This window comes from Vulpes lagopus, chromosome 12, assembly GCF_018345385.1.
Source record: "Vulpes lagopus strain Blue_001 chromosome 12, ASM1834538v1, whole genome shotgun sequence".
Lineage (NCBI taxonomy): Eukaryota > Metazoa > Chordata > Mammalia > Carnivora > Canidae > Vulpes > Vulpes lagopus.
In genome coordinates this window covers 41061958-41086009 of record NC_054835.1, presented here as the reverse complement: position 1 = coordinate 41086009, position 24052 = coordinate 41061958, and the positions used below count along the sequence as shown (strand labels likewise).

General features: G+C 55.1%; 3 protein-coding genes across 5 annotated transcripts; all 3 read right to left on the bottom strand.

Annotated features, from left to right (window-relative positions):
* Positions 1–28: 28 nt before the first annotated feature.
* On the bottom strand, positions 29–4682 carry COASY (Coenzyme A synthase). Of its 2 annotated transcripts, none has more exons than XM_041724260.1 (10): positions 4340–4682; positions 3202–3912; positions 2356–2570; positions 1962–2093; positions 1643–1832; positions 1494–1558; positions 1223–1307; positions 747–844; positions 509–655; positions 29–408 (listed from the first exon to the last, which is right to left on the bottom strand). In XM_041724260.1, exons 2-10 carry the CDS (start codon positions 3899–3901, stop codon positions 358–360), a joined length of 1683 nt encoding a protein of 560 aa, XP_041580194.1. In that variant the 5' UTR covers positions 3902–3912; positions 4340–4682; the 3' UTR covers positions 29–357. The 2 variants fall into 2 exon arrangements, with proteins under 2 accessions (XP_041580194.1, XP_041580195.1); XM_041724261.1 differs by having other exon boundaries at positions 4293–4346.
* Positions 4683–6103: 1421 nt separating this feature from the next.
* HSD17B1 (hydroxysteroid 17-beta dehydrogenase 1) lies at positions 6104–11061 on the bottom strand. 2 transcript variants are annotated; one of them, XM_041724440.1, is made up of 6 exons: positions 10612–11061; positions 10336–10503; positions 10017–10196; positions 9791–9884; positions 9268–9445; positions 6104–9174 (listed from the first exon to the last, which is right to left on the bottom strand). In XM_041724440.1, the coding sequence occupies exons 1-6, from the start codon at positions 10706–10708 to the stop codon at positions 8953–8955; spliced, it is 939 nt and encodes a 312-aa protein (XP_041580374.1). In that variant the 5' UTR covers positions 10709–11061; the 3' UTR covers positions 6104–8952. The 2 variants fall into 2 exon arrangements, with proteins under 2 accessions (XP_041580374.1, XP_041580373.1); XM_041724439.1 differs by having other exon boundaries at positions 9791–10196.
* A 146-nt stretch (positions 11062–11207) lies between these two features.
* On the bottom strand, positions 11208–18218 carry NAGLU (N-acetyl-alpha-glucosaminidase). The gene is made up of 6 exons (XM_041724438.1): positions 17799–18218; positions 16174–16321; positions 15035–15181; positions 14810–14895; positions 13602–13858; positions 11208–12661 (listed from the first exon to the last, which is right to left on the bottom strand). The coding sequence occupies exons 1-6, from the start codon at positions 18182–18184 to the stop codon at positions 11442–11444; spliced, it is 2244 nt and encodes a 747-aa protein (XP_041580372.1). The 5' UTR covers positions 18185–18218; the 3' UTR covers positions 11208–11441.
* Positions 18219–24052: the final 5834 nt, after the last annotated feature.

Below are 24052 nucleotides of genomic sequence, written 5' to 3'. Positions count from 1 at the left end.
GGGCAGAGGCAGACACCATACACGCGGCACCTGGCAACATTCACCTTTAATTCTGTTACAAGTTCAGTGTTTGCCCTGGCCGCAGGTACAACAGACACGGTGGGCAAGAGAGTAGGCACCAGTGCCAGAGGGGCCTGCTCCCCCATGAGCCACATCCACAGTGATGGCCAAACCCCAGCAAGCCGGGTAGGCTTTGCGTCTCCATCAGGTCCTGCCCTGCCCTCCTCGGTTTGGCTCAGCCCTCTAGGCCCAAGCTAGGAGGAGCACTGTAGCGCCCATTCCTCCTCACCGCTGAATCTCTTGGCAGCTCCAGGGGCCACTTTGGCCCCACAGAGAACTTGATGTCAGCCATGGACCTTACGGCGTCTGGGGGATGCGCTTCTGCAGGAGAGTCCAGGCTTTCTCCACCTGTGAGCCATCGGAATGTTTGGAGAAGGAGAAGACAAGGTCAGGCAGGCACCCACTGGAGACTTCCTCCCCACAACCCAGCCCTTCCCTTGGCACCCACCTGGCGCTGGGTGACATGTGGTTCCCATAAAGTGCTCAGCACCACGTGGCTCTGGTCCACAAGCTGCTGCCCACTCATCTGGCTCTGCAACCGACTCTGAGCTGCAGCCTCACTCAGGCCATCCCTTTCCACAATGCGTCGTATAGCCTTGACACAGACAAGGCCTATTTCAGCCCCCCAGCTTGGAGCAGGCTGAGGGTCTGCAGTGGGGATGTGGCGGGAGGTGGGGTCCAGATACCTCAGTCTCAGGAATGACAACGGTCCACACCTCATGCACCATGTTCTGCCAGCCAGCTTCAAGCAGCATAGCAGCGTCAATCACGCACACGTGTTTTCCTGTGGGGAGACCCCAATCACTGCTAGCAGCACACCACCACTTGCTACCAGAGAGCCAATGAAGCCTAATCTCAAGGAAAGCAAAAGGTCGGGATCCCTGGGTGGCGCAGCGGTTTGGCGCCTGCCTTTGGCCCAGGGCGCGATCCTGGAGACCTGGGATCGAGTCCCATGTCGGGCTCCCTGCATGGAGCCTGCTTCTCCCTCTGCCTGTGTCTCTGCCTCTCTCTCTCTGTGTGTGACTATCATAAATAAATAATAAATAAATAAATAAAATTTTAAAAAAAAAGGAAAGCAGAAGGTCTGGCTCAGGGTCGGGAAGCTCCCAGGAGAATCTGCTTAATATCCCCCTTGGCTGCTCCCATCATCACTCCCACTCACCCTCAGCCATAGCCTGATCCATCTCCTCTCGAGCTAGCTTTGCGATAACTGGCCACATAATATCCGTGAGTATCTTCAGCTGCTTCTGAAGAGGGAAACAGAGGAAATGGGCAGTTTACCTTCCCTTGGAGATGGAGCCAGTCTGAAGGAAGAGGTAGTTGGGAACAGATGAGTGGAAAGTCGCACTCTGGAGCAGACCAGAGACGGCCACTAGGTCCCAACTTCTGGGTCTCGAAGCAGCGGAAAAACCCCTGGAGAGGAGTGTGTTTACCTTGTTCCCAAACACCCGGCTGCCTAGGACCTTCCTGTTGATAATGCCATCTTTATGGAGAATATCTGGACAACAGAGACACAGGACTAGGCAAGGAGGCCAGGCCATCTCCTCACTTTAGGACACTTCCAGCCCTCCCTAGGTATTACCTGTTCCAAAGGCTTCCACAACAGGCTGATAGGCAGGACCACCTGGGGCATAGGCCCGATGGCCCAGATGGTCACTGTCGATGATAAACGCACCCAAGCCCTTAAGCCGCTGGGCTACTGAGCTCTTCCCAGAGCCACTGATGCCCGTCAGCCCAATCACGTAGAGCTGTGTGGGGAGCTCTGGCCTCTTCTGGAGGTAGAGAAGAAGGAACCAGTTACTAGGGTCTTCAGACTCATGCTTGGGACTGAATTCTTCAGTCTTTACTCTCCAGCACTTCCAGCCCACCCAAGAGGGGAGAGAGAGGGAAGGCAGGCATACATATGGAGGCTGAAGCAGGTTTCCCAGCATTCGCTGGCGGAAGCTAGAGGAGCTGACTTTGTCTTCTTCATTGTCCTGGTGGCTTTGGTCCTTCAGCAGCTGGATCTGATACAAGGCAAGCTCCTCCAGGTCCTAGGTAAAAGAGGAGGGGTGAGGACAGGGAAGGAGGGACAGAATGACAGTGACACCTGAGCTGTCCCTGTATGCTTCCCCTACATGCCCCAGAGATAGAGCCTGCGTCCAAGGGCAAACTGGGAACCAGTTCCTTCTTGCATCTTCCTCACCACCCTAAGCCCTCTCTTCCCTCCTCTCGGGTCGTGGTACTATCAACAACCCCCCACGTGGCCTTGCCCATCCCCATCCACGCCCTCTGCCAGTCTCCCTCAGGGGTTACATTCTCAAGGCGGAAGCGGTTGACGGCCATCCCCCCACGATAGGTCTCCTCGCTGACCACCAGGAACTCCAAGGAGGGATTAGAGCCAGCGGGCCCATAGGGGTCCAGCAGGGGGATGATATCAAAAGTCAAGGAGGGCTTGATGTCCACCAGGAACTCACTCAGATGTTCCACACGTTCTGTGTAGGGTTGGAGCAGCTCAGGGAGCAATTTGCCTGGGGAAGGAGCCCAAAAGAACAGTGAGATCTTTTTACTGGGGAGGGAAAGTGCAGGCAAATTTGGGAACACTGTCCCTAAGCATCCAATCTCCAGAGGGGGGTCGATGGCCAGAAGAAAGGGCCAAGCTGGGAAGTGCTCTGTGTCAGAGGAGCTTTGAAGAGGGGGCAGCCAGCAAGCACAGTTGTCATGGCAAGGGCTGGCCTGTGCCCAGGGAGCTAGCAGTGCAAGAGAGCATCAGAGTTGGGTGGAGAATCCCAAAAACCACCCAAACAGGAGTCCCCTCTTGCTGTGTCTCTGGCCCAACTACCTACAACCCACTCATCCATTTAGTCCCAGGGTCTCGATCTTTAGGATTCATCACTGGAAGAACTTCTTAAAAGTACAGACTCCTTGGCTCCACGTGTGGGGGAATTCTGATTTGGGTGGTGACTAGACACACACTGAGAAAGCTACACTTACTCATTTAACATAATTTCCTCAGCACTAACTGAGTGCCAGGCACTGTGACATTTGGGAGGGGTGGGAAGTAAAGGATGGCCCCATTCTTCCTCAGTCATACCCTGGGGGCAAGGTTAAGGGGTTCTGAGGGTTCCTCCCCTGCTCTATTCCAGGGTCTCTCTCACTCACTCTTCAACAGGTCTTTGTCCGCTACTCCCACCACAAGCTGCTCCTGGGCCAGGACGCAGGCGACACTGAGCAACACCTTGTGGGCATTATGCAGGCGGTCAAAGGTACCACCCACAGCCCCACGGTGGTAGCCACGCACTGGTTGCTTTGGAGACCTGGCCACGGGGGAGGCTGGCCTGATGGTGGAGGGTAAGAGGACATCCAGGGGCTCCGTGGGCAGCTCTCCAGGCCCATAATCTGGGTACAGCAACACCGATGCCAGCTGGGGACAGCAACTGTAGCAGCTGGTGGCATATCGCTCCAGCTGTTGCTTGACCGGGTTGTACTGGCTTCCATCCAGGGTCTGGAAGTCAGTCAGCACCACTTCCGGTGGGTGGGCCAGGTTCTGGACTGAGCTGGACAGGGGAGGGAGAAAGGCGCTCTTGGCTCCGATATTGGTCAGCAGGACTCTGACGTCCAGGTGCCTGTGGACGTCGGCGCCAGCGTAGAGGTGTGTGATGAAATCCAAGACCTCAAACGTAGCCTGCACGACGCTGGACTGGGGCTGAGCTGGGCCCCCGAGGCTCATGCCCGGCTGCAGGTGTACATAGAGCGTGTGATTCACCAGCCGGGCCGCCGAGGTCAGGATGGGGGCCAGGCGAGGGGCGAGGGAAGCCAGGGGCGTCGTCAGCACCAGGAGGCCCGACCGGAATACGGCCATGCTGCCCAAGCCTGCGGACAGCCAGGGAGACGGGGCGTGGGTGACTGAGGGGTTATGTAGCTGAGGCTGAAGACTGGGCCTTGGACCCAAGGGAGGGGGACCTGGCGTAGGGACGGGGTCTGTGCTGATCCAGAGGAACCCGGGGGAGGGCACGGGGCCTGGTACATGGCGCCTCGGGGCTAGGCGCTTGGCCTCGGTTTCCACATTTCTCAGACGCTGCGGTGAAGTCGCTGAACTGAATCGAAATCCTGGGCGGGGAAACTAGGCTGGACAAGGGTCACTGAGTCACAGGGCTGGGGACCCAGAAATCCCGGGCCCTCCTGCCAGGCCGTACCGGGGTCTTCAGGGGCCTAGAGGAAAACGCTCAGGCTCGCACCGGTTCCCTACTTACTGTGACCTAGAGGTTTACGTTCCGCTAGCGCCGCCGCGGAGCCTTACCTGCTGCGACCCGGAAACAGTTCCGCAGCTGCGCCTCCGAGCTACGGAAAGGCAAGAAGGCCAAAGTCTCCCCTCGCCTCGGGATCTCGCGAGACTTTGTGTGGCGAGGGGCGCGTCCCGCCGAGGGGGCGGGGCCGAGCTGGGAGGCGGGGCAGGCGGGGCAGGCTGGGGAAACCTTATTCCTGATCCCCGCCCCCCGGGGCCTGGGCGGTGGAGGGCGAGGCGGGCCCGGAAGCGCTTCGTGGATGCCCTTTAGACTCGAGAGAAGGGAATGGTTTCATTACCCAGGAAACAGAGGCAAAGGCAGAACTAACACCTGACTTTCCTCTTAATAAGTTACAGACGTGGGGGGCTCGGGATAGCACTTAAATCAGGACTCAGAGTCCCCGCAGACCTCCCGGCACCGTCCGGGAGGCCACAGGACTGCTCTGTCCAAGTCCCCGTTAAAAGCTGGGGACATTGAAGCCCTCATGTTCCAGGAACATACAAAAGAAGTGATGACAGAGGTCTTGTGGCTTTGTGGGGCGCTCCACACCACCCAGCATCAGTTTGAAGATGGGAGAGCTCTGCATGGAAGCTCAGTAGAATCGCCAGAGGATGGTCTCCAGACAGGAGAAACGGGGAGGAGGGACAGAGACCTAGTGGCAAGGGTCCACCATGAAATGAAGCTAATGGGGCTGGAAAGGCTGGAATTGGCAGCCTCCCTGGGGAAAGGAAGCCAGGTTGCCATCAGGAGATATTTCAAGTCACTTGTCCACGGAGATCTCAAAAGGGAGGGAAACCAATTTCCAAGATTCCAGGGATGTGCAGTTTATTTTCCCAAACTAAACAAATGCTCATTTTCATAATTATATGGGTTTGTTTTGTGTTCTTAAAAAGGTGTTCCAAGGGGCGCCTGGCTGGCTCAGAGCATGTGACTCTTGATCTCAGGGTTGTAAGTTTAAGCCCCACACTGGGTGTAGAGATTACTTAAAATCTTAAAAAATAAATAAAGAGGTGTCCCACAGGTGTTTAAGCCTCCACCCCACAGAGCCTGGATTGGCCCTTTGGCCCCTGGAGTCAAGGATTGGAAAAGTTATAGAGCCACAAAAGTATCAAGGCCAGTGATTTTGGCAGAAAACACCTTAGTTTGGGTTGTTTTTTTGTTTTTGTTTTTTTATGATGCATTTGAGAGAGAGCACGGAGGTAGAGGGAGAAGTAGACTCCCTATGGGGCTCCATCACAGGACCCCGGGATCATGACCTGAGTCAAAGGCAGATGCCTTACTGACCGCACCACCCAGGCGCCCCCTTAGTTTGGATTTTTTTTTTTTTTAAGATTTTATTTATTCATGAGAGGCACAGAGAGAGAGGCAGAGACCCAGGCAGAGGGAGAAGCAGGTTCCCTTGCAGGGAGCCCGACATGGGACTTGATCCCGGGTCTCCAGGATCATGCCCTGGGCTGAAGGCGGACGCTCAACCACTGAGCCACCCAGACGTCCCTAGTTTGGATTTTTAAAAAGAGGACCCCAAATGAAGAAACGAACTGTAGAGTCTCAGGAAACGTCTGAACCATCTGAGCACAGTCCCACGCAGAGTCACTGTTGGAGGAGATCATCAGGAAAATGTGACTGTCGGAAGCCCGGGTGGCTCAGTGGTTTAGCGCCGCCTTCAGCCCAGGGTATGATCCTGGAGACCCAGGATTGAGTCCCATGTCAGGCTCCCTGCACGGAGCCTGCTTCTCCCTCTGCCTGTGTCTCTGCCTCTCTCTCTCTCTCTCCCTCTCTGTGTCTCTCATGAATAAAAAAAAAAAAAAAAAAAAGGAAAATGTGACTGTCAGTTGACTCGAACTGGACATAAGCAAATGGAGGCTTCTCGCCTATTACTGTGTCAGAATATACACTACACCCACTATTCCCACAGTGGGAGCCTTGAGCTATGTGTTGTTGAGACCATCTGGACGTTATTTGTGACTGAACCTATTGAAGTCCTCTATATAGACTTTTAAGATTCTGGTGGGCAAGTGCAGAGATCTACTTGTCTTGCAGCCACCCAGGACAAGTCTTGTATGTCAGTACCATTGCTTAATAAACCTACCACCTCCAATCTGGAGTGATCTTCTTTCTCCCGTCTCTCCTTGTCCTCTGTGTATGGGGGCCAGTTTCAGAATTCACCCAGGGAACTGTCCAGGTTGCGAACCAACAGTCATTTTTATTCAGTAAATGTGGATCTAAGTGTCTCCCATGATCAGGAATGGTTCTAGGTGCAGGGGATACAACAGTGAACAAAACAAAGTGCCTACCCTGGAGCATAGATTTCTGTGTATCTTGGGATGGGGTGATGAAATTTATAGATACAAGTTAATAAATCAATGACACATCTAGTGGTGATAAATGCTATGAAGAAAAATAAAACAAGGCAAGGGGCTTATAGTGGAGGGAAGGGAATGCTATTTTAGACAAGGTCATCCAGGGAAACAGCAAAGATCTAAAAGAAGAGAAGAATCAGAGATTAGGGAAAGTGAACCAGACAGAGGAACAGGCAGTTCAAAGGTCCTGGGGCAGAAAGCCAGTAGGGCTGAATCAGATGATGAGAAGTCATGAGAGATAAAGTCAGAAAGGAGGTGGGGGCCAGATCAAAGAATGTGCTGGAGGTCTTACAAAAAAGCCTTGGATTTTACTTAGAAAGCCACAGGGGGTATTTTAAGCACAGACATGAAATAACTTTCATTTTTTAAAAAAGATCATTCTGGCTGCTCTGTAGAAACTTTACTGTTGGTTGGGCATGGGTGGCATCAGGGAAACCAGTTAGGAAACTACTGCAATTATCCAGATGTGATGGTACCTGCATAGACCAGAGTGAGTTCCAAATATGCTTTGAAGATTGAAGGTATTTGCTGATGAATTGGTTGAGGGATGAGCCAGAAAGAATGGAGTTGTCCTATGCTGAAGTGGGGTGGACTGGCAAGAGCAGTGGGAGGGCTGGAATGGACTTGGCACTTGGACGCATTAAACTTATTAGGTGTCAAGAGGAGATATTAAGTAGGGAGTTGGGGATGTATGTCTGCAGTTTATGGGAAACAATGGAGTTGGAGATACTGGAGGCTTTGGTGGGGCTCATCGGCATGTAAATGGTCTTCAAAGTCATGGGACTACATGAGACTATTAAAGAGTATTCATGAAATTGAGGAGCCTGGCTGGCTCAGTCAGTGGAGTAGTCAACTCTTGACCTCAGGGTTATGGGTTTGAGCCCCACATTCGGTGTAGAGATTTAAAAAAAACAAGATTATGAATGTGATTTATGGAGGAGTCCCCACTTTGCCTTTCTCGTCATTGTGTCCCCACCCCCAGGGGTTACCTTGTGAGCACGTGTACACACACTCACACAGGTGCAAATGGGCAGTGTGGGGGACAGGAGCTAGGCTCTGAGAGCAGGTCCTATGTCTCAGAGATTTGTGCCACCCTGGCCCTCTCCCCTTCTTGTGGCCTTTCTGGATGCTGAAGTGACAGCAAAACTGTCTGGGCCAGGAGGGCAGGGAGACAGGCAGGGATGAGCTGGCAGAGATCCCCTGTCCCAGGAGCAGAAGCAGCCAGCAGTCCAATGGCCGAGAGCAGCCACTACCTGGAAGTAGCCACAGGCCAAGATGCAGTGCCTCCGCCTCTCCCCCCCAGGTTCAACACAAAACTCCAGCAGTTTCCTCTCTATTCCGGCTTCCCAAGCTCCCTGCAGCCATGCCTCTGCCCACTCCAAATGCCAGGAGTCCTAGTCCCTCCCGGGGCCCCATCTCCTGGGTACCCCTCCCCCTTCCCTCTGCCTGCAAACCGGATGCCTAGTCTCCACCTTTTCTCCACCCCTCCTCCAGCACCCTACCTCTCAGGAAGTTAGAAGGTGATTGGCCCCAGCACCCTGCAGGCCCTTACACTGGCACCCAGCACTCCAACTCCTCGCCCTGGCTTCAGGAAGGATATGGGGCAGACCGGCCTGTCCTAGAGCCTCAGCTGAACCTCCTGGGGAGTGGCAGCTTCTGGGCTGGTGGGGATCCCTCCCGCTGAGTTCTGTCTAGGGCGAGGGGCACAGAGGAGGAGGAGGAGGAGGGGAGCTGTATCCTCTTGACTCACTTAGCCTTGTTTCCTTACACATCTGGCTTCCACGTAGGAACATAATTACAATTTTAACACTGATAGTAGTAGTAATCATAGCGGTGCCTGTTATCCCTTTCAGGCATTGCCTCAGTTCTTCATACACTCCACGACATAGGTCTCATACCCATTTTACAGATAAGAAAAACACTCAGAGAGGATAAGGACCTTGCCTGAGGTCCCAATGACTAGTAGGGGCTAAGTCACAACCCGCCTCTCTCCCTGCCCACGTCCCCCAACTCCTGCTGCTGACTCCTCAGGGAATCCGGCCACCCCTCTGCACCCTGCCTTCCGGTGGGCTAGCTCCTTCCAATTTCTGGAGCTCGGTTTCCGCACTGGTATGAGCCGGGTTACCCTCGGTCTCCGGATCTCCCACGCGCTGCACGTGCCGCTTGTCGCACACGTGCGGGGCCGCAGGCAGCCTGGCGCCCTGGCCCGGAACCGCGCGCCGCTGGGGCGCCAAGGAGAGAGCTGCAGGCAGCGGTGGGCCAAGCCTTTATTGCGGGGCGGCGGGGGGAGCGCCGGGCGCGGGGCGGGGCGGGCCCGCGGCGGCGGCCTCCTCCTCCGCGGGCTCGTCGGCGAACACCGCGCGGTGCATGGCGGCGACGTAGCTGCGGCCGCTGGAGTCGGCCAAGCGCAGGTGCGCCAAGGGCAGGAAGCGCTCGGTGCTGAAGTAGCGCAGGGCCGGGCGCGGGGCGCGCAGCGCGGTGAGGAAGACCTGAGGCGGCGGGAGGAGGTGCGCTGGCCGGAGTTGCGGGGCTGGGGTGGGGGGCTCCCTCTTCTCCCGGGCCGCGCCGCGCCCGGCGCCTACCTCCGTCACCTCCTCCGGGTCCTGCGCCGCCTCGCGGAAGATCTGCTCCGAATGGCGCCGGTAGCTGGAGAAGAGGTGGCGGGTCTTGGCGTCCGCGCCGTCCAGCACCCCGCCCGGGACGCCCTCCAGCTTCTCCAGGAAGGCGGTGCGCACCGGGCCGCACTCGATGAGGCTCACGCTGCGGGCCCAGAGCGACGAGTGGGTAGCCAGAGCCTCCGGGAGGCGGCGTACCCCCGAAGCGCACCCTGCCTCTCCCGCTCCCGCAGCCGGTGGGGGTGAGGGAGACCCGCATCAGAGCCCCAGGCTGGCAGGCTTCCTCGCTGGGTGACCTTGGGCCAGTCACCAGCCTCCTCGCCGAGCCTCCCAGCTGCAGGGCAGAAGTGCGGTAACGAGGGGCACGCGCCCTGGCACCCGCCAGATGTGAGCCGCAGTGGGAGGGGCCGGGGAGAACCCTGAGTGGCTCCCACAGGACAGGGGGCTGGGGCCCCCAGAGGCAGGGGTCAGAGGGGTGGGGGTGACTCACTGGACCCCGAAGGGCGTGAGCAGAACCGCCAGGCTCTCGCACAGACCCTCGATCGCGAACTTGCTGGCGCAGTAAACAGCGTTGAATGGCAGCCCTTGGAGGCGAGAAGAGGCTGTGGAGGCGCGTCTGGGAGGGAATCCCCCCGGAGCCCACTGCAGGAGCCCCCCGCAGCCCCGCAGCCCCGCAGCCCCCGCGGCGGCCACCGGCCCCGCCCCACTCCACGCACCCATCAGACCGCCCATGCTCCCGGTCACCAGGATGCGGCCCGAGCCGCGGCGCTTCATGTCCGGCAGGAAGGCCTGCAGGGTCCGCACGGTCCCGGCCACGTTCACGTCCAGCACGGACTCCACGGCGCCCGCCGCGTGCGCCTCCAGCGGCCCGAGCAGGCCCCGCCCTGCATTACACACTGAGGGGAGAGAGGTCGGACCCTGCTTGCCTCTCTGTCCCCTGACCCAGCGGGTCCCTTTGGGTTCCCCGGGCCGGGCCATTTTGGTTTGGACACAATGCTGGAAAGGCTCCTGCACACGTGTTGCAGGGAGGCTCACCCAGGACGTCCACGCGGCCCTCGGTCACGCGTGCCCGAGCAGCGGCCACAGAATCTGCGTCCCTCACGTCCAGCTGCAACGTCTCCAGGGAGCCAGGAGGGCACCCTCGGGACCGGGCTGCCTCCCACAGCGGGCCCTGTGTCCCCAGGTCCCGCAGCGTGGCATACACTGGGAAGGTCGGGAAGAAGAGGAGGATCTGAATGCCCTGATTACCCCGTCCTGGGTCCCCTTGGACCAGGGGCTGCTCCTGTCTCTCCACCTCAGCCCCTCATCTACCTTTGAAGCTCCGGGAAGGGTCGGACGCCAAACGCAGGGCCAGGTGCAGGCCAATGCCGGAGGAGCAGCCAGTGATGAGCACCACAGTGCGGTCCATGGGGAGACGATTAGGGAGAGGCCCAAAGAGTGCAAAGCTCTGGTCTCTGAGCTAGATAGCACCTGCTTTGCCCCGCCCCTGCCCGCGGGGTCCCCACCCCTTGTTATGTCTCCAGCCTTATCTCAAGGCTGAGCCCTCCTTCAGGTTTGGGGCCTACTCTCCCCATCCTGCTCTTGGTCAAGGCAGAGATGAGGCCACTTGCTTGGAATACCCCTTCTTCAGTTGCTGGTCAGAGGGAGAGCAAAGGGGTTGCAACTAGGAGATGTGAGTTCTCATGTGGGCACATCTTCCCCTGGGTGAGCCTCTGTCCCATAGCGACAATTATAAGCTTCAAAATTTGCTGCTGAGAGTGTGGAAGTAAATGTTTTGGGAGAGGAATCCCAGTCCCAAGGTCGGGGAGGTAGAAGCAAGGGGGCAGGGAGAAATAGCCTCACACCAGTGTCTGTCCATCCTAGAGCCCTGAGTCCTCCCAGGCATTGGTGACATTCTGAGAGATAGGCCGGGGTGACTCACCGGTTTATTAAGTTGTATTAAAATAGTACTTTGATCCCAAATTTGGGGTGGTGGAGGAGAGGGCAACTCACCTCCCTCCCAAATTTCCCATGCCTGCTCCTCCGGCAGGTCTTGAGTTCCTTTGCCCAAGCCAGGGAACCTCCTGTGATGCTGGTTTAGCTCCAGGCCCTGGAAACCTGCCCGGGCCTGGAATTTGGGGAGAACATCACCCAGGGGGTGGTTAATCTGTCCACAAGGAGCCAGCCACCAATCGGGGGTAATATTTGATGAAGAGCTTCTTGGCCAGGTCCACAGTGTCACCGTCAGGCTGGCTAGGATACCTCTGGGTGCCGAAGATAAAGGTCTGCTCCAGCTGGAAGGCATTCTTGTCAAACTGGTGCTGTTGGAAGGGAATGCCTTGGACCAGACTCTCAACCAGCATCTCCATGAAGAGCCGCCAGCGGGGGGTGTAGTAGTCAGCCACCAGCCCGGCCAGCTGCTTGTTAGCATAGTCCAGGATGTTGCCCTCGGGCCCCCACAGGGTCAGCTGGTAGCGGCTGTTCTGCTCATAGAGATGGGCCTCGGCCTCGCTGACTGCAGCCGCCCGGGCCTGCTCCAGCCACTTGCCCAGCAGGAAGCGGCTGTCACTAGCCAGCACCTTGTCCAGCGCCGGCAGAAGCTCGTAGACCAGGACGCCTGCTGCCCTCAGCAGGGGAACCAGCTCCTTCCTCAGGTAGGCGCTCCTCGCCTCCACATAGTACAAGCTGACCAGCTCCTGGGCCGCTTGGCGAGTGACGTCCAGCAGGTCGTAGCGGAAGGTGGGGCTAGAGGCCAGGGTTGGGGCAGCTGTTAGCAGCAGCCGCCAGGCCTCAAACACATCTGATCGGTTGTACCAGACAGTGGTAACCATCTGTAGGGATGGCCTCCTGACCAGAGGGCTGCGATTGTGCCCACTGCACGCCTCCCCAGAGCAGTTGTAGACACTCCTGAGAAGCAGCCTCCACGCGGCCTCTGTATCCCTGTGGGCCACTCCATACCGACGGGCTGCAAAGCTGCTCACCCAGGCCTCCAAATCAGCCACTGGGTCCTTCCGCCAGCCCAGCTCAGCCATGAGGGCATAGACCACTTCGTTCTGGCCAATGCCCTCAGGAGCCATGCCTGTGCCTAGCATAGTGGAATTGGGGAAGAGGCGGGCAGCCGCAGGACCCCGGTTCACAGCCTCCAGTGCCCCAAACAGACCGTGGTTGCCTCCAAAGTTATGCAGCATGCACCAGATAAAGGGCTGGCCTTGGAAGGAGGCCGTCTGGATGTACACAGGCTGGCTCTCAGCAAACAGGTCCAGGACCAAGAGGCGGCCACGAGGCACAGCCTCCAGCACAGCTCTCACCTGGGCAGGTCCCCAGAACTGCGGCTGGTGCTGGAAGAGCCAGCCTTGGAGCAGCCACACGGCGTCAGAGTCCACTGTGGTGGAGGGAAGGGTGGGGAGACAGAGAAGAGGACTGATGAGAGGAGAGAGGGAAGGGGAACGAACGTTCACCCCATTCTACAGATGAGGAAACAGAGGTCCAGAGAAGTTAAATGACTATCACAGAACACTCTGTTTTCCTCTGTAACCCTCCCACCCCCGGGGCAACTGCATCACGCACCATCCCATCCTCTCTTCCTCCCAGCTGGGAGCTCTAGGGCAGTGTTGTCAAGCTCTATGAAGCATCAAAATTACCCAGAAGGCCGGTTAAAACAGATTCCTGGGCCCAAGCCCAAGTCATTGTGATTCAGGAGAATCTGCAGATCGGACAGGCTCTGGGGTGACGCTGGTGCTATGGGTTCTGGATTGCACTTGGAGCAGTGCTCTCACAGCATCCTGAGTCAGTTGGTTCCTTTCCCGGCTTATACCCCCAGCCATTGCTGACCTGGCCCCTCCCTGTCCCTTCCCTATAAGTGGCAGGAAGGAGCGTTGGGTTCCTTGTGCAAGGGCACCCACCGGCTTTGAACACATCCCCTAAACTCTTGCCCGCACTACCTACCTCAGCTCGGAAGCAGAGACCAAACAAAATACTTTCATAGCCAACGCTTAATGGCACTTTACTTGGGGCCAGGCATCATTCTATTTATGATGTAGCCCCATTTTACAGATCAAGCAACTGAGACAGTGGTTGGGAGGTGACTTGTTGCAAGTCACACAGGCAGGAAGGGGTGATGCCAGGGTCTGAGCAGGCTGCCTGGCTCCAGAGCTCACCCCTCAACAGCAGTGTGATTAACTAAAGATGGTGTGTGTGTGCGAGTGCTTGGTCAACTGTCAAGTGCTGTCTCTCTTCCCACCCTGCTGACCTCTGCCACACTCGTGTCCCTGAGGGCAAGGGGGGGGGTTCCCCATCCCACCCACCTCACCCTGGCACCAAACCTGTGATCATGGCCTGGTAGACAGAGGCTGTGGCTGAGGCAAGGTAGGAGGGCTCTGAGGAGGGGGGCTGCATCTCGTTGAAAGTATCGGCCCCGTAGATGTGATTAGTGCCAAACTCTTGGATCAGTTCCCGCAGGAAGAGGCTCCCAATGATAGGGAATAGGGGGTCTTCTGGAGCCAGGAGGAAGGAGCAGGAGTAGGAGCAGTTGAAGTGTCCCCAGCTGCCCAGCTGGGTGATGTTGATCTGAGGGAACACCCTAGGGGTGGAGGGGGGAAGGGGGTGGGGGGAGCAATCCAAACATTCACTGGAGGCTGGCAGTATTCATCACCCAGCCTCACTGGCTTACCTTACGGATTGTGCCCTGTGGCTGGAGTCCTTTCCTCCTCCCTCTCTGCTTATCCAGCCGGTTGGATACCCCTCAACATCCTTCGAATTTCACCTCATCTGTAAACCTTCTGCTATCTCTCCCCTCCCTCAGGCTAAAACAAGCAACACTCATTCTTCCAGAATTTGCCCGGTGTTGCCTCTGAGCCCTGGCCGCAGAGTCCTAGATGGAGCAGTGGCCCCACATATATTTCTGCTCATATCACTGTATTGTATCCCCCTGTCAACCTCTCAGCCAGCAGGGGTGGAACTCGATGCACTTTGTCACTGCATCCCCAGGGCCCAGCACAGAGCTGGTCTGATAAGTGTTTGCTGGATGTGTGAACGAGGCTCTTGCTACCCAGCCGGGAGGTGAAGAGACGGCCAGTAGGGCCGGCAGTGTGCACTAGGCCCTGTGACAGTGGTCGGGACCAGGTGCTCCTGGGCATGAAGGAGGTGCTGACCAAGGCTGGGGGCCCCATTGAGGCTACCTGGAGGAGGGGAGGTCACAGCTAGGCCTTGAAGAATTTTGCCAGCCACAGGAGAGGAAGGGTCAGTGGCACAGAGGAACAGAAAGGACGGGAGACCAGCATACCCCTGCAAACCGCTATATAAGAGCTGCCATTTGTAAGACTGTGCTGAGCTATACGGACTGTACAAGTGAGGAAACTGAGGCACAGAGCAGTCCCATCTGAGTTCCAATGTCACATGGCTAGTTAGTAGCAGAGCCAGGAATCAAGCCCAGGCCTACATCCAGAGCTTCAGTTTTTCTTTAAATCACGTCTTGCAGGTAAAAAATCAATTCCCTCTCTGAGGCAGGTGAGGGGGAAGGGAGGAAGCTTACCTGGTGAGAGCCTTGGGGACGTGCCCTGAGAAGGCAGGCAATACTGGGATCATGCCAAAGGAGCGCATCCGGTCCAGGATCCGATGCTAGGGGATGAAGGGGAGGTGGGAGGCCTCACCACCCACCCCGGGGCACACAGGGTCCCCAAGGATTCTGAGGCTGGTCCCTGGCCCACAGACTATCTAGCACTGCCCAGCTCCGCCCCCTTCTTTCCCTTCCTTTTACCTGTAAGTAAAGCTGTTTGAGGTGCCAGGAGTGGGGCAGGGGGCCACCCCAGGTGTGCAGGTTGCCCATGCGCCCCCAGGCCAGGAAGGCAGGCCCAGTGAAGTACTCATCGATCTCTGACTGGGTCAGGCCCAAGGCCAGGTATACCTGAGGAGGACAACCCCCGCACATAAACACGTATAAGTATTCATCTCCATTCATTCAACAATCACTCATTCATTTCTTCTCTGTGCTGAGCCCTAGAGTTACTAAGACAAAATGTGACCCTTGCCAGGAGCCCACAGTCCAGGAGAAACAGGTCTGTGGGCAGGTAAGTTTACTAATGGGTCAGCTTTGTTGCAAGGGTGCGGTGAGGTATAACGGGGCTCTCCCCAAAACGGGGAAGGGGCCTTAGAAGGCTTGGGGGAGGGATCCCTGGGTGGCGCAGCGGTTCGGCGCCTGCCTTTGGCCCAGGGCGCGATCCTGAGACCCGGGATCGAATCCCACATCGGGCTCCCGGTGCATGGAGCCTGCTTCTCCCTCTGCCTGTGTCTCTGCGCCTCTCTCTCTCTCTCTGTGACTATCATAAAAAAAAAAAAAAAAAAAAAAAAAGAAGGCTTGGGGGAATAAGGCTGGCTCTGCAGAGAGCCTAAAGAGCACCTGCTGCCAGCAGCCAGAGCCCTTAGGGCCCAGGCATGGAAGCCCCCAGTCCAGGAGAGGGTGCTGAAGCTGAGGGGAGCTCTGGAGTGTGTTGACAGCAGCAGGAGTCCAACAGATCTGCATCTTAGAAAGGACACTGTTGGAACTCAGGAGCCAGGAATTCTGTTCAGAGGCTCTTGAGAGGGGCGGGTATCGCCCACAGAGATGGGGCAAGAGCCTGTACAGGAGCCATCAATAAGGATAAAGAGGATGAGGCACAGAATCTATGGAAGCAGTGGCCTGACCAGCTGTGGGGGTGGGGAGAGAGGGGAGCCTGACTCCTTAGCGTTTCTAGTGAGGTGCTGGGGTCCAGACCCCCACAAGTGCTCCAATGTGTTTGGCTCAGCAATGAAAGCCTGTTTCCAGAGAGCTGGAGCCATCATGTATGCCACAAACACTTCTGTGTGCCAGACACGGTGCAATGGGGAGGCAGGGACTGGAGGGAGGAGAGGAACACTTACCCGCTGCCAGATGGCCTCTTGGCCACTCCAGGCCAGTGCCAGGTTAATGCCATTCAGTGCCATCCAGTCTAGCTCCCGCTCCCAACGGGCCCAGTCCCACCACACGAAGGAGTAGCTGTGCGTGCACACATTCTGGTAATAGCGGTATCTGCGGGCAGGGGCGGGAGTTGTGACATGTCCCTGGGGGCAGAGGGCATGTCCCCCAACCTCTGAGGGTCCTTTGCCCTGGAACAGCACCCGCCAACCCCAGATCTAGCCCAGAAGGGAGGAGTTGTGGCTCTTCTACTGTTTCACTCCAGGACTCACCCCAGGTGGTACCAAGACTCAGCAGGAGGAAAGGGAGCCTTGGGAGACAAGGTGACCAAAGTAAAGCCATTGAGGTTTTACGTCAGTAGGTTCATAAAAAGAGTCACAAAATCGCACTCATGGAAAACTATAAGGTCCTACTCCTTCTAGCAGTAAAAGCCACAAAGGCTAGACATTCTTAAAATTGTTCCCCATGGGTAATTCCACAACCCCAACCACAACCCTAAGACAATGGTAAAACTAACCACCCAAAGTAAAGGTTAAACCCAAAGTTAAGGGCACTTGGGGGCTCAGTCGGTTAAGCAACTGCCTTGGGCTCAGGTCCTGATCCCTGGGTCTTAGGTTGGAGGCCTGAGTCAGCCTGCTTCTCCCTCTGCCCCTCCCCCTGCGCATGCTCCCTCCCTCTCTCTCTCTCAAATAGATAAAATCTTAAAAAAAAAAAAAAAAAAAGATCCCAAAGTTAAAAAGTGGGTTTCTTTCTTCGTATGTGGATAGCTAATTTGAAAAATGTATAAAAACCTTCTTTGGGGCAAAAGGATATCCTCTTCTCAACCTGGAGGAGAGATGGCTACTTTGTGAGATGGCACCTCTCTTACTTCTAGACTTAATAAATCATTGTCCCTTTCTCTAACTGGCTTGCCCTTGAATCTTCCTCACAAAGAGCAAAGAACTTTCTTGATGAAGGGCCTGAGACCCTCCCCCTGGGGGCTTCGGCTTGTCCAGCATCATTATGGGAGCTTCCGAGGTGCCCCCCAACCGCAGCCAGGCAGGTATTTGGGGGAGCACACAGCATTTCCAGTCAACTCTTCTAGAGCTCGCTCCTGCACAGCGTTGAAGTGCTCTATGGCAACGCTGGTCCCTGTCCTGGAAAGGGGGGTCCGTCTCCCCAATCTGATGTGTGATCACACCACCTCCCTGCGGTGGGACAAGCGCCAGAAGGGAGGCTGTGAGGGAGTGGGTGTCATTCCTCGGTGGGCATCTCCCAAGAGAAGGCGGAAGGAAAGGAACAGCATTTTCTGGTCACTAACTATGCATCACAAATTCTGCGCCGGTCACTGTGGAAAGCCTCGTGACCAACAGTGCGCCATCGATGTCACCGTTTCCAGTCTTCAGATGAGGCTCTGAGAGGCTGGGTGACGGCTTTCGGGGGCAGAGGTGGGCTCCGAAGCCGCAGCCGTGCGACCCTAAGGCCAGCGCTCCGTTCAGTCTCAGTGGGTGCAGTCGCGGGCGCGGGGTGCGCGCCCCGGGGGCGGCAGGTGCGGCGGGCGCGGGCGCGGGGGGGGCGGGGGACCCGGATGGAGGGCGGGCGAGCCTCGTACCTGTTGGGCGTGGCCTCGGTCAGCACCTGCGGCACCGCGGGCAGCGGCTCCGGCAGGCGCAGCTGAGAGCCGGACCAGGCCACGTGGCAGCCGCAGAAGTCGCGCAGGTAGCGGTGCAGCCCCGCCGCGGCGGCGACGCCGGTGGAGCCGAGCACCAGCACCCGCGTCCCGGCGCCTCCGCCGCTCAGGCGGTAGGTGTCGAGGCCGGACTCGGCCGCCAGGGCGCGCTTCACCGACACCGAGAAGGCGGCCGCCGGCCCCGGCCCCAGCAGCCGGACCAGCAGCGCCCGCACGGCCGCCGCCTCCCGGGCCTCGTTCGCGGCCGCGCCCCCCGCGGCGGCCAGGAGCAGGAGGCCCAGGACGGCGGCCGCAGCTGCCGCTCCCATGGTCCTGCGGTCTCCGGCTGGCGGGGGGCCCCGCGGGGCATCAATTGAGACTGGACTGGGGGGCGGGACGGCCCGCGCCCAATCAGCTGCGGGCCTCTGGCCACGGGACACCGACGGGCGCGTAGCCCCGGCTCCCGGGAGACCGCACTTCCGGGCCCGGACCCGCGCCCCGAGGGTGTCTCTGGCCGCACGTGGTTCGGGAGCGCGTGACCCGTGTCCCTAAAAGCCCGGGGTGAGACCCGCTGCCCTTCACAAGCCGCAGGTGCTGTTGTACCTGGAGAGCTTTCACGTGTAGCTCACTGTCCTCCAACCAGGTAACTGTCCAACAGATATTGTTACTCGGAGTTTTATTTTGTACCAGGCACTGCCACTCTCCTCTAGAGGAAGCCTAGAAACCAAGTTCCTATTTAAAATTGGAAGGAATCCGGACGCCTGAGTGGTTCAGTGGGTTAAGCCTCCCACTCTTGGTTTTGGCTTTGATCTCAGGGTGGTGAAATCAGCCCCACGTCCCGCTCAGCAGGGGGCCCGCTTGAGTTTCTCTCTCCTTCCTCTGTCCCCCTCCTCCAAGCCCGCTCACATGCTCTAAATAAATAAGTAAAAATAAATAAAATAAATAAAATAAATAAATAAATAAATAAATAAATAAAATAAAATAAAATAAATTAAAAAATTGAAAGGAATCCAAAGCCCACCTCCCCAGCAAACCTTACAGACAACGCACCGGTGTCTGCGCTTGGCCCTAACTCTGTTTTTCTAGGTTATGGTGCCCTCCATTCTCAGAGTAGACCCCAACTACAAAACATATTCTCTAGTCTGACCACAATGCATACCCTGGAGGAGCCCTGGACAGCCCCTCAAATAACCTGCCACCTCCCGCTCTACCTGGCCAAGAGTCGACCCCCTCCCTGCCCATCCCCCCACCCCACGGACCCAGCTGCGACTTGCTCACATTCTTCAAAACCCCTCAAAAGGCCCAATCTGACCGAAACTCGGCTGACTTCTCTCGATGTCTATTCCCTCTGCTTCCTTGGAGAATAAATAAAACTCTGGCTTGTTCCTCTACCCTTTTTGCAATCCTCCGCTGCCGCCACCCTAACAGAAATAAAGATTTACATTATAGTTGTGATGCTGTGAAGAAATACAAAGGTGCTTAGCCTAAGGCTTCCAAAAGGAAGTGACAAAAAAAAAAAAAAAACGGAAGTGACATTGAATATGAATTAAGTTGGGATTTACCAGGAAAAGCGAGAGGAGAGAGCATTCAAGGCAGAGAAGAAAATAAATATGGAGACCCTGGAAGGGCAAAGAGAGAGCTGGGCAGAATTAAGGAACTAAAAGGTCAGGAAGCTGAAGGAGAGGTGGGTCATGTGAGCCTGGACTTGCAGGGCCTGGTGGGCAGTTAAGGGCTCTCCATTTGATCCTTTTTTTTTTTTTTTTAAGATTTTATTTATTTGACACAGAGAGTGAGAGAGCACACACAGAGGGAGCAGCAGAGGGAGAGGGAGAAGCAGGCTCCCTGCTGAGCAGGGGCTCCATCCCAGGACCCTGGGATCATGACCTGACTGAGCCGAAGGCAGATGCCTAATTGAGCCACCCAAGTGTCCCTCTCCTTTGATCCTTAAAGGTTAGGTGCAGCCGGACAGGTGGAGCCCATATCTTCATGTTACATATTGGGAAACTGAGGGCCAGAGAAAGGAAGTGACTCAGATAAGATCAGTAACCAATAGGAGAACATGTCTAGAATTAGAACTTGGACCTCCTATTTTACAGATGAGAGTTCTTGCCACCATATGGGCAAGGGATCTTGCCATATCATCACCAAATGATGCAACTTTTCAAGCTGCTGCCTGGGCAGGGTGGGGTTGGTGGAGCAATGTGGTGGCATGAAGTGGTGGGCCCTTTGGGAAGACCACACTAAAAGGATTCTGGGTCCTTTTGGAGGCAGATGCAGCTTTTTCCAGATTGTTGGATCTGAGTGAAACTGCTTAGAGAAAGGGGATGGGTCATAGGAGAGTTGCCAGTCTAGAGATTCCAGAGGCTGGACTGAAAGAGAAGTGAGAGCCCACTTGAGCTTGCTCTGCTCCTCTGCCCCCTGCCTGGCCACAGGCACAAGCTGCAGACCCCCTGCCTTGTTCTCAGCTCAGCGAGCAGCTCCTGCAGAGAGGCGCAGCCCTGCTCCCAGTCAGTTCCTGGTATCAGAAAGTTCTCACCCTTTCCCAGGGACCAGCTCCAAGACTATGGGGTAGGGAGTGGGGGGACTCACATAGCCTATAGCCCTAGGGTCTCTCTCCAATCCCCTCCAGTGCCCTGCCCCCAATTTCCCCTCCAAACACTTTGCTCTGGGTAAGACTTGTCAGAATTTCCTCCCAGGACCATTTTACCAGCATTTCTAGATCTTAGGGGACACATGGTTGGGGGTATTCAGCTGTAGGTTGTCAGGCTCAGGGTGCCAGCCTTTCCATTGGATCTGGATTCATCTAGCGTGGTGATGGTTGCTGGCAGCAGCAAAAGACTGGGACACTTTCCAGGGGATTGGTAGCACATTCAAGGCCTGAGCTCATGGATGCTGGGCAGGAGCTTCAGGGATTACTCCAGATATGTCACACTGTCTCTTTGCTCATCTTCCCCACCAGGTTGAGAACTCTTTGAGGACAGTAGGGGGCTGGCTGAAGAAAGTAAAGGGCACCAACTGGATGAAATAGCTAGCATTTGCTTTAAAAAAAAAAAAATGAGGAAGATCTGTGGTGTTGATTCAGAATGCTCTACAAACTATATATATTTATATTTCTTTTTAAAAAAGATTTTATTTATTCATGAGAGAGAGAGAGAGGCAGAGACACAGGCAGAGGAAGAAGCAGGCTCCCTACAAGGAGCCCGATGCAGGACTCGATCCCAGACCCCGGCATCACACCCTGAGCTGTAGGCAGATGCTCAACCACTGAGCCACCCAGGCATCTCTGAATTTATATTTCTATTTAAAGATCAGTTTAGTGGGTATACACACTCCCATTTGTGTTTAAAAAAAAAACAAAAAAGGGATCCCTGGGTGGCGCAGCGATTTGGCGCCTGCCTTTGGCCCAGGGTGCGATCCTGGAGACCCGGGATCGAATCCCACATCAGGCTCCCGGTGCATGGAGCCTGCTTCTCCCTCCGCCTGTGTCTCTGCCTCTCTCTCTCTCTCTCTCTCTCTCTCTCTCTCTCTCTGTGACTATCATAAATAAAATAAAAAAAAATTAAAAAAAACAAAACAAAACAAAACAAAAAAACTGGGCAGCCCAGGTGGGAAAAAAAAAGGAAAGGCCATGTAAACAGTTGTTGCCTGGGGTGGGGCACTGGGGCTCACAGGGTGGGAAGAGAGCTTTTTTTTTTTTTTTTTAAGATTTTATTTATTTATTCCTGATAGACATAGTGAGAGAGAGAGAGAGAGAGAGGCAGAGACACAGGCAGAGGGAGAAGCAGGCTCCATGCAGGGAGCCCGATGTGGGACTCAATCCAGGATCCCGGGATCATACCCTGAGCCGAAGGCAGACGCTCAACCGCCGAGCCACCCAGGCGTCCCTTCTTTTGTTTTTTCACACTTTATTTTTCAATTAATGTGTGTGCAACAAGTGAGCAGGGCTCTCCTCTCTCCATCTGTCTCCTCTGTCACTCCTGGCCAGCCTGACCTTCTGCCTAAGCACCCCAGAATACCTTCAGGATCACCTACCTAACCCTTTCTGCCTGTCTGTCCTAGCCTGCATGAGGAATGTGTGGCTCCTTTCCTGTCTCACCACCAGGGGACAGCACACACCCAGGACATGTCTTGGGTTGGCTGGGGAGCTGGGAGAGCAGGCAGGTCCTTGAGAATCTGAGATATGAGGGGAGCTCCAATGCCCCTTCCACCCAGGGCTCCTGGGGGTAGAAAGAGGTGCAGTCCTACCCAGGTCCCCCGTGAAGGACAGGACAGAGAGTGGGGACCTGAAAATGGTGATGGAACGATCTCCTATAACACCAGGTCACCCTCCCCCACATGTGTTCCCATCACTCTAGGTGGGCATTCCCCAGACAAGAGCACAGACTCACTCAACAGAGGCCTGGGGGCCAGGGATGCCCATAAGAAGGGGATCAAGATACAGGGCATGTCCCTTTAAAAAAGGAGCAACGGATCCATCCTGCTCCTCACCCATACCCCAGAGCTCCTGGGATTCCCCACACCCTCCATGGCTCAGTTCCTGGCTAGTCCATCTTTAGTTGGCTGGGTTGGAGGCAGCCCAAGGCCACTGGATCTCGACAGTTCCGCTTAGCCAATGACCTGCCAGCCCAGGTCTTTTCCGCTGAGCAAGGGAGGAATTTCTCCCTGCGGAAGCCCTAGGTTTCCCATCTCTGCCCCCATTTTATTGACATATACTATAAAGTTTACCAATTTAAACATTCAATTTAGTGCTCAATTTTTTTTTTTTAGTAAATTCAGAGTTGTGCAACTGTCGCTATAATCTAATTTTACATTTTCATCACTCCCCAAAAGAACCCTGTACCTCTGGGTGGCTCAGCGGTTTAGTGCCTGCCTTCAGCCCAGGGTGTGATCCTGGAGTCATAGGATCAAGTCCCATGTCAGGCTCCCTGCATGGAGCCTGCTTCTCCCTCTGCCTGTGTCTCTGCCTCTCTTTCTCTCTGTCTCTCATTAATAAAACAAACAAACAAACAACAACAAAAAACCTGTACCCATTAGCAGTCACTGCCATTTTAATCCAGCCCCAGCCTCGTCCAGCAAGCAGTCCTAAGCAACAGGTCATTTGCTGTCTCTACGGATCTGCCCATTCTAGAAATTTCACATAAATGGAATCACACGTTATGTGGTCTTGCATCTGGCTTCTTAGCATGCTTTTGGGGTAATCCATGTTGTATGTAGCATGTGTCAGTACTAGATTCCTCTTCACTGTAGAAGAATACCTATAGTATTGCCACTTTGTTCATCCATTCATCAGCTGATGGACATCTGGGTTGTTTTCTTTTTGGGGCAATGACCAATATCACTATGCACACTTCTGTACAAGTCTGTGTGCATTTTCTCCATTTTTCTTGGAAAGATATGCAGAAGTCAAATTGCTGGCTCTTATGTTAATTCTGTTTAACATTTGGAAGAACTGCCAGACTGCTTTCTGAAGGAGTTGCACCATCTTCCATCGCCCACCTGACCGCAGTTCCAAATCCTCCACATCCTTGTCCACTCTTGTAATTGTCTCTTTATTACTGCCTTTCATGGTGGGTTTGACCGTTGGAGGATCCCCTTGTGGTTTTGGTTTGCTAATGATGCTAAACAGCTTTTCATGGGCTTATTGCTCATTTGTATTGTTTTCTTCTTTGAAATGCCTACTCAAATCCTTTTTTTTTTTTTTAAAGATCTTATTTATTCATGAGAGACACACAGAGAAAGAGGCAGAGACACAGGCAGAGGGAGAAGCAGGCTCCATGCAAGAAGCCTGATGTGGGACTCCTGCCCTGGACTAAAGGCGGCCGAATGCAGATGCTCAACTGCTGAGTCACCCAGGCGTCCCCTTTAATTTTTTTTAATTAAAAAATTTATTCTTTTTACCTTTTATTTTTTTTAAGATTAATTTTTTAGTAATGTCTTTACCCAACATAAAGGCCCAAATTCACAACCTCAAGATCAAAAGTCACACACTCTATTGACTGAGCCAGTCAGGTACCCCTAATTTTACATTTTAAATTAAGGTATTTATTTATGTAATTATGACAGAATTTAAAAAGTTCTTTATTTTTTTTTAAAGTTATTTATTTTTAAAATTTATTCATGAAAAAAAAATAAAATTTATTCATGAGAGACAGAGAGAGGCAGAGACACAGGCAGAGGGAGAAGCAGGCTCCACACAA

What these genes read in the sequence shown, in the direction of transcription:
- COASY (XM_041724260.1), bottom strand. Translation starts at nt 3,901, where the DNA reads ATGGCCGTATTCCGGTCGGGCCTCCTGGTGCTGACGACGCCCCTGGCT. An exon ending in ACCTGCTTCAGCCTCCATAT is followed by an intron (nt 1,833 to 1,961) that starts GTATGCCTGCCT and finishes CTCTACCTCCAG; the next exon opens with AAGAGGCCAGAGCTCCCCAC. An exon ending in CACATGTCACCCAGCGCCAG is followed by an intron (nt 409 to 508) that starts GTGGGTGCCAAG and finishes GATGGCTCACAG; the next exon opens with GTGGAGAAAGCCTGGACTCT.
- NAGLU (XM_041724438.1), bottom strand. Translation starts at nt 18,184, where the DNA reads ATGGGAGCGGCAGCTGCGGCCGCCGTCCTGGGCCTCCTGCTCCTGGCC. An exon ending in AAGAGGCCATCTGGCAGCGG is followed by an intron (nt 15,182 to 16,173) that starts GTAAGTGTTCCT and finishes TGTCCTCCTCAG; the next exon opens with GTATACCTGGCCTTGGGCCT. An exon ending in GTCCCCAAGGCTCTCACCAG is followed by an intron (nt 13,859 to 14,809) that starts GTAAGCTTCCTC and finishes CTCCACCCCTAG; the next exon opens with GGTGTTCCCTCAGATCAACA.
- HSD17B1 (XM_041724439.1), bottom strand. Translation starts at nt 10,708, where the DNA reads ATGGACCGCACTGTGGTGCTCATCACTGGCTGCTCCTCCGGCATTGGC. An exon ending in CCCTTCCCGGAGCTTCAAAG is followed by an intron (nt 10,504 to 10,611) that starts GTAGATGAGGGG and finishes CGACCTTCCCAG; the next exon opens with TGTATGCCACGCTGCGGGAC. An exon ending in ACCCGGAGGAGGTGACGGAG is followed by an intron (nt 9,175 to 9,267) that starts GTAGGCGCCGGG and finishes CCGCCGCCTCAG; the next exon opens with GTCTTCCTCACCGCGCTGCG.